The 11,525-nt window shown below is 42.0% G+C and overlaps 1 protein-coding gene across 1 annotated transcript in view; it reads left to right on the top strand.

The window, feature by feature from the left end:
- Positions 1-834: 834 nt before the first annotated feature.
- AUH (AU RNA binding methylglutaconyl-CoA hydratase) overlaps positions 835-11,525 on the top strand; it is a gene marked incomplete at its 5' end in the record, with an annotated part of 112,150 nt that continues 101,459 nt past the window's right edge. The window contains 3 exons of the mRNA XM_032206067.1: positions 835-1,069; positions 10,168-10,235; positions 10,332-10,419. Of these exons, the coding sequence (XP_032061958.1) occupies positions 835-1,069; positions 10,168-10,235; positions 10,332-10,419 (391 nt within the window). The remainder of the gene's footprint in view (positions 1,070-10,167; positions 10,236-10,331; positions 10,420-11,525) is intronic.

The following is an 11,525-nucleotide window of genomic DNA, read 5'->3' as shown; positions in this document are numbered from 1 at the left end:
CTCTGCTCACCACTAACGCTGACTGCTGAAGATGACAGGGGTGAGGGGGGTGTGTGTGTGTGTGGAAAAGGCTCGTTTTCAATACTCAAGCTCCAACTCGTCAAAGTACACGCAGATTAGGGAGACAAACTTCTCAGCCTTGGGGGCCTCGTTAGTGCCTTGGGTTAGCTGCAGGTACCTCAGCCTTTGGCAGGCAGCTCAGCCTTTCACAGAATCACAGAATTTCTAGGTTGGAAGAGACCTCAAGATCATCGAGTCCAACCTCTGACCTAATGCTAGCAGTCCCCACTAAACCATATCCCTAAGCTCTATATCTAAACGTCTTTTAAAGACTTCCAGGGATGGTGACTCCACCACTTCCCTGGGTTTGGCAGGTACCTAAACCTTTGGCAGGTCTTAGCTGAGGATTTGGATGCACGGCTGTACCCACAGTCTCACGCATCTACACCCAGCTCAACAAAACGCTATGGCGTTGCCTCAAGAACTTATGAAGCTCAGCAGCGAGACGGCCAGAAAAGGTGCTCATAGCAGTCCTAAGGGCTGCGCCTGTGCCTGCTGACGGGACACAGCTCCCACCCACACCTTTTATTTTTACACAAGGAGGCTCAGAGGGGCCACATCTCCCCCCTTCACCCCGGCACCCGCCGGGCTCAGCGCTGCCTCCCTCCCCTCGCCCCCTCAGCGCCAACGGCCGCCGCCCGACCGCTGCCTCAGCACCGGCGGCTGTTGGGGAGCGGAGGGGGCGGGGGGGGCGGGGGTGCCGTGCGTGCCGCCGCCGGTCACGTGGGCGGCGGGAGCGGGGCCGGCGGCTGCGGGCGGCGAGGCGGCGGCAGCAGCATGGCGGCGGCGGCGCTGGGCGGCCTGGGCCTCCTCAGGGGACGGCTCCGGCTCCGGCTCCGGCTGGGCGCCTCCTCCTCCTCCTCCTCCTCCTCCTCCTCCTCCTCCTCTTCCTCCTCGTCGCCCCTCGGTCGAGGCGCTGGCGCTCGGGCCGCGGCCGGGAGGAGCTACGGCTCGGAGGCGAAGGAAGAGGAGGAGCTGCGGGTGCGGTACCTGGACGACGAGCACAAAGGTGACGAGGGGGAGGTGGCGGTGGCGAGGTAACGAGGTGGCGAGGCACCGGCACGGCACGGCACGGCCCGGCCCGGTGAGGGCCTCCCGCCGGGGTCACCCCTGCGCCGCCACCGGAGGCGGGGCCGGGCCGGGCCGAGCGGCCTCGGGGGGCGGCTGACGGCCGCGGCTGCGGGCTGGCACCGACACCGGGCAGGAGCTGCGGCCACGTTTCAGTGCCTGCAGAGCGCGGCTCCAGCACCGCGTTCGTCTGGTGCTGCTTGCCTAGGCAGCGTTACTTCGCCTCGCTTCTGTTGGTGTCAGCTGCGCATGGTCTTGTTGTCCTCAGCTGTGCCAGGAGGCTTGCGTTAATCCCCCTGGTTAAGAAGTCAGTGCTGCAGTTTAATCTGCAGCCCCACGCATCGCAGCAATGCTACGAAGCTGGTGAAGGGCCTGCAACGCCAGGCCTGTGTGAGGCCGCTGAGGGAGCTGGGGTTGTTTAGTCTGGAGAAGAAGAGGCTCAGGGAAGACCTCATTGCTCTCTACAGCTACCTGAAAGGAAGGTGTGGGGAGCTGGGGGTTGGCCTCTTCTCACAGGTAACTAGTGACAGGACCAGAGGGAATGGCCTCAAGTTGTGCCAGGGGAGGCTCGGATTACAAATGAGGAGACATTTCTTCTCAGACAGAGCAGTCAGGCACTGGGACGGGTTGCCCAGGGAAGTGGTGGAGTCACTGTCCCTGGGGATGTTCAAAGAAAGGTTGGACGTGGTGACTGGGGATATGGTTTAGTGGGTGACATTGGTGGCAGGGTGGTGGTTGGACCAGTTGTTCATGGTGATCTTTTCCAACTGTAATGATTCTATGGTTCTCAACAACACTTTGTATTTCTTATTAGGTTTGGTGGTTACTAGATTTTACAGGTGTTATCCTTTGGACAGATTTGATCTCCGTGGGTACCTGTCACTTGCAAATGTGGGTGCAGAATGGCTAGGAATGGCAGACCACCAGTGATGGGACCTCAAGGGAACAGCATTGAGCTTCATTGTGGGGGCGTGCCAGGCTGGGCGTTAGGGAAAGGTTCTTCACTGAGAGGGTGACTGGGCACCGAAACAGGCTCCCAGGGAAGGGATCAGGGCCCTGAGCCTGATGGAGTTCAGAAGTGTTAGGACAAAACTCTCAGACACATGGTTTGGTTTTTGGGTGGTCCTGTGCAGATCCAGGAATTGGCCTTAATTAGTCCTTGTGGGTCTTTTCCACCTCAGGGCTTCCTGGGATAAAGAGTAGTTGTAAGCTTTCTTTCACAGGATCAGGCAATTCCAAAATATTGAAAGTTAAGCAGGAGGGGCAGAAGGCCAGATTGGCTGACAAGGGATCTTCTGGAGCTTAGGCAAAAAAAGAGAGTGTATGGCTGCTGGAAGCAGGGTCAGGCAACATGGAAGGAATACAGGGATGCTGTTCACGTTTGTAGGGAGAAAATTCGTGTGGCCAAAGCCCCATTAGAGTTGAAGCTGGCCATGTCTGTGGGAGACAATAAAAAGGGTTTTTTAGATATGTGAACAGAGAAAGGAGGACCAGAGAAAACATAGATCCACTACTTGATGGGAAAGGTCACTTCACTGACAAGGACATAGTCAAAGCGGAGACGTTTAATGCCTTCTTTGCCTGTGTCTTCAACGCTGATGATGGGCTTTGGGTGCTCTGAGCTGGAGGACCATGACAGTGGGAATGACAACCTCCCAACCCACCCTGAACATGTGCGGGATTTGCTGCTCTTCCTGGATCCATACAAGTCCATGGGTCCGGCTGGGATTCATTCCAGGGTGCTTAAAGAGCTGGCTGATGTCATCGCGGGACCTCTCTCAATTATTTTTCAACGATCTTGGGAGTCTGGAGAGGTCCCAGTAGACTGGAAGCTGGCAAATGTTGTGCCAATTTTCAAGAAGGGTAAGAAAGAAGACCCTTGAAACTACAGGCCTGTCAGTCTCATATCAGTAAAATTATGGAGAAGGTTATCCTGGGGGTTATTGAAATGCACTTGGGGGACAATGCGGTCATAGGTTACAGCCAGCATGGGTTCATGAAGGATAGGTCCTGTTTAACAAAATTAATTTCCTGTTATGAAATTGGATATCAGGAAGAGGTTCTTTACCATGAGGGTTGTTTCACACTGGAACAGGCTCCCCAGGGATGTAGTCATGACACCAAGCCTGTTAGAGTTTAAGAAGCATTCAGACTGTACTTGTACGGTCTGAATTTTTGGGTAGACCTGTGTGGCACCAGGAGTTGGACTCTGATCCTTGTAGGTCTCATCCAACTTGGGATATTCTGTGATCCTGAGGGTTTATTTTTAGAGCCATGATGTTCTACTTACTTGTATGGAGAAGGCCCTAGTGTGGAGCACTATCCTTTTGAGGTGTATAGATTTCTTCAGGTGGCTCGTAGGTGGAACAACCATATGTTGAGATTCAAGGTTTGGTTTACATCTTTCAGAACATCAACACAGTTGTTTGAGACCATCTGCAAACTTGGTCAGGCATCTTTGAATTGGGCATAGATGTATACAGATTTGTATGCACATGCAGAGATGTTACTTTAAAACTGAATTTTCGCTCAAAGGTTAGATTTTTTTTTTTTTTAAAGGAAAACTGACGTACTGTTTCATCTGATTGCTCAGAAGAGGCAATAAGGTTGATAACATAATCTGATCCTGCAGTCCACTTCTATCTGAGTGACTGTTCTGTTCCCAACTCTTCTGCAGTTCCTTAAAGACAATACTTGACTAGCCCTGTTTTCTCAGCCAACTGTGGTACTGGAAATTGGTTTTAAACTTTTATTTTAATTTCAAGCTTATTTTAAACCTAGGTGGAGGCAAGGCAGGAGCAAAGAAGACTCAACAGAATGTTTGAGGGTGGATTTGCTTGTTTCGTCTGTGCTTTTCCAACAAGTCAGTAGAAGATACTTGAGTACTACCTAAGGTCACGGCTTTTATTTCTGCCATTAGGCAGCTAGTAATAGAGTTACTGGTGCTGTGTTCCAGCTGTTGAATGGCTAGCAACTATTACTTTTATAATGTTATTAGTGTGTTTTGTACATTGTATCAATCTTAAGTTCATTGCTGTGCGTTTTTAATTCGGATACTGTAGATTGTGCAGAGAATTGGAGGAGGTTTTGAAGAGACACTGCAGAGATAGCTAAAGTTTGGCATGTCAGTAGCTTAGTCTGTTTTTATTTTTCCTGATGAAAAATTCTTCCTGCAGTTTTTTTAGTTTTCAGAAAATACTAATCTGTTAAATGTGGCATTAAAACTGCCCCAAAACCTGGAGTGCAATTTGGAGTAGTAAATCAGCTCTGGATATTTTAAGGAAGGACCAATCACTATTTTTAATTCACAGATCCACTTCAAAGAGAAGGAATTTTCTTTGGTTTTGTCTTTCAGGAGGACATGGAAACAGATACTGTTTGTTGATAAAGGAGAAAAACAAGGGTCTAGAAGTAAGCCAGGAGACATACGCTTCATATGCCTCCCTCAGCAGCACGAAGAGCAGAACATGTTTTTGCAAAAGAAGAAACATGTCTCTGTCTGCTTCTTCCCTGTTCTGCTAGTGCACACCCTCCTCCTCGCCCCATGTGTCAAGTTCATCTGTTTCTATTTGCTTACAGCATGCAGTACCTCTGTTCCATCAGGATGCTTACTCCATACAAGCCGCAGGGGTCTCCTTCACTCTTCTCTCACTTACTGTGTACCCATCTCCAGCAGCTCATGATGCAGACCTTCCCAAGTGGGACCCCAGTGCCATTGCCCCTTTACGTTCTTCCACTTCATGCTTCTTGACCGCACGCAGGGACAGACCCTGTCTACCCCGACTGCCCTTCAAGGCAAGCCCGTGCTCACTGATGCTGCTGTGATGCTCTTGTCCATGCACAGGCTGTCTGAGCTGCTTGGAGGAAGATGCATCGTCCCTAGTGCTGCATGGGCCGCTACAGCAGAGACTTCTGGGGAGACAGGAAAATGACAGGAGCTGCCTCACACAGAGCTGTGTATCCTGTAGCTCTAGACAAATCTCACCCTTCAGGCAGAGAAGCAAAATGCCCTGCTTCATAACACTTCCAAGTGACTCATGTGACACAGTTTTGGGACCTTGTTAAACATCTAGTGCAATGAGACTGTGTTTGGAAGGGCCAGTTACTGAATTTTTTATTCAAGACTTTCCAACTTCCAGATTTGAACTTAACAAGAATACAAAACATGTAGGATTTGAATATGGTTATAAAATGCTTCTGAACAACACGTTGCAGCTCATGTTGCTTGCAGTATCAGAGTTATGTATGTGTGTGGCTAAATGTCAGTGTATTATTTTTTATGTCTTTTACAAGACCTGTCTTTTACACTATTTGAAATTGTATTTGATTATCATTGTTAGGTCTGAAATGTATTATCACTACTGGAATTTCAGAGCTTTTAGGCAAGTTGCAGTAGCAAGCCCATTAGAAATTTGAATTAATTTAGGGCTTTTGCTCTATAGGTTGTAGATGAAATTAACAGAAATATCTTTGCAATCCTGACTGATGTGTTGCAGTGTTACTTACTGGAAAGTGATGCAAGTATTTGTAAGTTTTAGATTTTCCACTAGAATAACTATTGATGTTTATATTTTCTATCTTTTTAGTTTGGGATAAGACAGCTTTTTGACCTCATCTGTTAGAATTTTATTGTACATAAAACGAGCAGAACAAATTGGCCTAATTTGAGGTTGTTTATTCAGAGGCTCGAAACTTAAGAGCTAGCTGATAAATCAGAATAGTTTACGTTCTCTTCTTTTTCTGTCTTTAAAAAAGTTAGAGCAGATGTGGTGTACTAATTTAAGAAGTGCAGGAAAGATTTTGGAAGTTACACTTTGAGTTAAGAAGGTGCTTAGGATTTTGAGAAGTGCTTAGGTGCTTTTAAAAAATGCTGCTCAATTTTGATTTTGCACATAACAGCTGTATGATTTTGCACATAACAGCTTCTTGAAAAATATGATCAATGGAAATGACCAGAATTGTGCATGGTATACTCACTGTGGATTCTTGTTATGATTAAGAAAATATTGTACAATTAACAAACATCTCAGTCAACTCATCTGCTGTGATTTATCTGAGTATTTAAGTGAGAGTTAAGTGAGACAAACTTAAAACTTCTCTTCATTCTTCCCTTCCTCAATGCAGAGGTGTATTTTTTGGTTATGTAAAAGAACATTTGGATACATTTTTTGTGTGTGTGTGATTGTGTATATATAATGCAAATAAATGTGTTTTTCTAAGTACTTTTTATAGAGACCAAGTGAATCTTAGTAAGACAAATTAATGATATGAATGTTGAGAGGACTTATTTGTAACTAATAATTTAAATGTGTTTCTACTAAACACTGAGGATGAGTATTTTTTGAAAAGTACAAAGCACAAGATAGAACAGATAAAAATTGTTATTTAAAGCAATATTTCCTGTGTGCCGATATAAACTGTAGTTAAAACATGATCTAATCACTTCACTTAAATTGGCCCACCCTGTTTTTTTACAATATAGGAAGAAATATGATTTTCTCTTTCAGCAGTTTTAAATAATGATAGCATCATGCATTTTTGCTGCCCCTATCAAAACACAAGAATGCTTGAATATGATCTACTTACTCATATAAAAATCCCAAATTTAGTGCACACTATGAAATGAGGATGTGTGAGGAATTTAAAGGTATTTTGAAGTTATTACTCATTTATATGTATTTTGTCTCACTAAAACATTTTTGGTTTCATTCTCCCTTGACTTCAGTATATTTTTCTCTTAAATGTTAAGAATTATATAACAGCTTTCTCTGGTGGCATATATAACATATAAGAAGAGAACATACTGTATGTTTGCATATGCTCTTCCTCTGATGGTTTGCTAGAGAAGTAATGCAGAGGGAGCATGACTACTTTTTTTTTAGACAGCATTGGAAGTCAACTGAATCCCTTGGAGAGTCTATCTAATAGAGTGAAAATTTCTTTTTAGTATGTGTCTGTAATTTTTAATAGATAACACCATATTTGCTGAAGAGCGTTCTGGGGTAATGTGGGTATGACTCCCAGGAAAAAAATATGAAATTAATATTACATTCAGCATTGTTGAATGTAATCAGCATTTGCAATATATCTACCCTTCTTTGATGCTGTGAAGATATCAGAAAAGATCTATTATTTCTTCTGATATTTGCTGGTGAATATGATGATGACTCTTTACTTTTTTTTGGATAGTTTTTTTCAAAAGTTTTTTTTTAAGATATTGGAAAGCATGCCAATATGTGGAGGCTTTAGGAAGAAAGAATGACGACTAAATGCTTCAGATGAAGATGGAACAGATATTTCAAAAAATATATGCCAATATTCATCTTTTCATATTGCTAAATATTTGTCATAATGGTTACTTCAGAATGGTAATGTGTAAACTTTGCTGTTTTTTTTTTTTTGTTGTTTTCTTTTAAATGGTTTGCTGGGATTCTGCATTGCCGTATGGAACCTGATTATTCCTTTTTGCCCTGATTAGGGAGCTTCCTCCAATCTAAAATTTGTATGGCTGTCTGACCAGGCTTTTAAATCTTGTTGGATGCCCAAAGCAGGAAGACTTGCGTTAAACTGTTTCTGTCAGGAGATTCTTCTGTGATTCTTGAGGTGGGCAGGGGAAGGGAGAAAGTATATTCTTGGGATTGAATTGCTCAGCTGGAAATCAGGAAGTCTATTTTTCTATTTCAGTTATGTGACTTTAGCAGGTACCCAATCTGTCTGTAGTTTGGTCACTGATAAATATATTGGGAACCCCAAGACTTACTGCAATATTAACAAACAAACAAACAAAAATATAAGGGATTTAAGGATGCACAGATACTATAGTAATCGAGAAGTAGGATTTTCTGGTGTTAATCTCATGCTTTTCTGGTTGTAGTTCTTGCTTCACTTTTCTTCTTATTTGAGAAATAGAATAGCTGTGTGGGTGTCATCTGTATTTACCTCACTTTTCTGGAAAGGGAGGCAGAAGTGGTAGTTTTATGACTTGATGTGACACTGCTGAGAAGAATCAACCTGTATGATTTATCTTCAAGGTGCCTTTCTTTGTAGCAAAATTACTAAATGTGTTTTAATATTAGTTAAGAGTACCTTCTGAATACACTAATATTGGTGGCGGAAATTAAAGAGTGTCATTGCCACTGAAAAAAAACCCGTATGCTTCTATAGAAGACCTTACTTCCAAACTAAAAAATAGTTTGGAATGATGATCTCTTCAGTTTGTTCAGACACTGGATATGCAAGGGTGCCAGCCTTAGAGCCTAAAATCAAAGCCAGGTCACATCGCTTTTTGTTGTTTTAAAATGCAGTGCTGCTTTTGCCTAATTTACTTGTGTGAGCGTGTGAAGTATTGGAATTTGGAATATTCCTCCTGAAGAATAAATTGTGACAGTAGAAGAGTGCTATGGTCAGAAGCATTACGTGAATTTTGTCCTGTTTGTTTAATAAAACAACCAGATTCCAGGTTAAGTGCTGAGTGAGGGACCTCGCAGAAGGTCCTAGATGACCTCCAGCCATGTTGATGAACAGGTGGGAGTTCAGGCTTACAGAACAAAGGGATGAAGGTTGTTTGGGTCAGCCAGGCTCCTCTTCTCTGTTTCTTGATAGTGATCAGCTGGACTTTGAGAACAAGCAAGAGCAATGTGTGCTCTCCTATTTGGCCTTAACCATTTTCATTGAACGTTGAGCATGGTAGACTTCAGAAGACTTTGGCTAGACAATGGCTTCAGATTGGTAGCTGCAGGAGAAACAAGACCTCAGTTTAATTGCATGTGTGGAGGGGCACATCCATGCGGAAGGAAGAAAAGGAAGAGGAGTGGGCTCAAGGGCAATTAGATCAGTCCTTTGGAAGGACATGTTTCCGTAAAGGAGAAGTAGTGTACACTGAGAAAACAAGACGGCCTCCAGAAGATGACTAAGAGTGCCAAATTTTATAGGTTATACATACAGAGCTGGGTGTTGTAGTGAATACACTGGCAAATACTGATGTTTTTTTTTTTTTTTTTTTTTTTTTTTTTTGGTAGATTGAAGGCAATATGGTAGGCATTTTTGTCTGAGGTAATGGGATCTCCTTTTCTCTCTTCCATTCCTGGTCCCTGCCTTAGTTCTTTGTCCTCTTCCTTTTCGCTTTGCATCCCCGAGTAAAGAAAAAAAAATCCTGATTGGTAAGGCTTTACCAAGGCTGGATCAATTTCATAGGATGGTGTGCTGCTGTTTAAAATTCAGGGAGTTGTAACACATTCAGGATATAATTCTCTAAAAGATTACTATAGGTACACTAAGGTATACTTACCAAGGTAAACTCTTTGGGAATTTCCCATTTGACTGTCATGCGTATAAAACTGAAAGAGAAGGAATTAGGACAAAAAATGTTGTTCCTTCTGCAGCATTCAAACCAGCACAAGTAATCAGTCACTGAGCCAGCTGAGCTGTAACTGGTCTAAGGGAGCTGTAGATGTGTGACTGGAGCCGTGTGGCCAAGCATTGAGCAGTTTGTGTCCTGAGGTAGAATTTCTATAAGATTTTTATTCTTTCTAAACAAAAGTTCAGTTTTTCTGTTAATAGTGTTCTGTCTGTGTTTGTGACTTCCCTTTACCTGTATCAGAATTGCTTAGCTGTGGTAACACTTCTTGCTTTAAGAAGTTTCTCAACGCATGCTGTCTAACTATGGAAACATACGCTTTACAGTTGAGTGTCTTGCCTGATTGCATGTCAGCACTTCACACGCAAACATGAAATTTTTGCATGCAATAGTGGAATTATATGTTTAGCCCTTGTAAGCACTATTTCCACGTCGAGGTGTTAGGGCCGTATTTTAGTTCTTGAAATACACGTCACTTCTGTTGAACACTGAAATGTTCAGCACTGGGAAACTTTAGTCATTTTTTTTTTCTTTTTAAAACTCTGTATCTAAATGATTACAGTAGCACATTTTTTTTCTATTTTTGTACTCCTCAATTACGCCTTTTTTATAACATCAAAATAATTATATAGAGATATTATTTTCTATATTGTAACAATAATACAATTTTTCTTCCCCTCCAGGAATTGTGGTGCTTGGGTTAAACAGATCTCATGCCAAGAATGCCCTTAACAAAAATCTTTTAAAAATGGTAAGTAAAAATAATAGTTTCTAGTATGAAGGTGAAATATTGGAATTAAATACTTCAAAAGCGTTTGGTTATTCCCCTTCCTCCTTTTCTCTGTAGATGTCAAAAGCTGTGGATGCTTTGAAATCTGATAAGAAAGTACGAACTGTTATATTCCGGAGTGAAGTCCCAGGGATATTCTGTGCTGGTATGCAAACTTAATTTTCCTGAGAAGATGGAAATCTGTATCTAATACTGCACAAACACACACACACACACACAAAAGCCCAGATTCCAAGGAAACGTGTCTTTTATATATATTCATCTCAGTAGCAAACAAAATGTTTTTGTATGATAAATTTCCTCAATTGCTGACAAGGATTGAATATGTCTTTTATTCTTTCTGTGTCATAAAGTGTTTCAAAATAGATAATATTTGTGGTGGTGAAAAAATATTTAATAGAGCTCTTACAAATTGTTGTGTTTACTTTAAAATGAAGACCAAATAATGCTAAGGGCTGTATAGAAAGTTATATTGAAACATATTTTAAAAACAATAAAATCAATTTTAAATTAAGTTGACCTAAATAAACTTTAAATTAAAATTCATTATGAAATTGAATCTTAGTGCAGACCAAATGTATTCCCCCCCCATCCAAAAAAAAAAAAAAAGGCACACAAACAACCCAAATACACGTGTCCTGCCAGAGTCCTGAGAAAGCAAAAGCTCTCAACTACCAAACACTGAGAAGCAAAAATTGTCAACAAGTCAAAATCATTTGAAGCAGACGTGTCTTTTGTGGATATCAAGTGAATAGGCTCCTTATACTGAGATGTCCCATTCAGTGCTTTGCTTGAATTTAATTTTAATCCATTTGAAATTGAAAACAGAAGTCAGTCTTCTTTCTAACATGTGAACAGAACTGTAAGGATAGAGGAGAAGATCAGTTCTAAAATCTTATGTTTTTGGTTATTATGCAGTGGTTTAGCATGCTAACCACACATAACGTAATTAATTCCATTTTAAACACAAAATATTCTCTCCATTTTTAACTTATGTAGCATAATAAAACTCAACAAGAATTACTTCAATTTTTGTTGTTGTTGATGTCTTTAGTAAATCTGTTTATATCCAGCTGCAGTTTGTTTCTTACCAGGCTTGTGAAAAGAATCTTCTTGGAAAAAAAAAAACAGTAGTCCATACAGTGTTTAGAAATACATACCAGTAGTTTAAATAGGGATGCATTGATAAACGTATTTGATTTACAAGTTTCATCTTGGTTTGAAAGAACAAGTTATAAAGATAAGTAACTT

Source organism: Aythya fuligula, chromosome Z (assembly GCF_009819795.1).
Source record: "Aythya fuligula isolate bAytFul2 chromosome Z, bAytFul2.pri, whole genome shotgun sequence".
Classification (NCBI taxonomy): Eukaryota; Metazoa; Chordata; class Aves; order Anseriformes; family Anatidae; genus Aythya; species Aythya fuligula.
The sequence above is the reverse complement of the archived record's forward strand: the minus strand, read 5'-3'. Positions and strand labels throughout refer to the sequence as shown.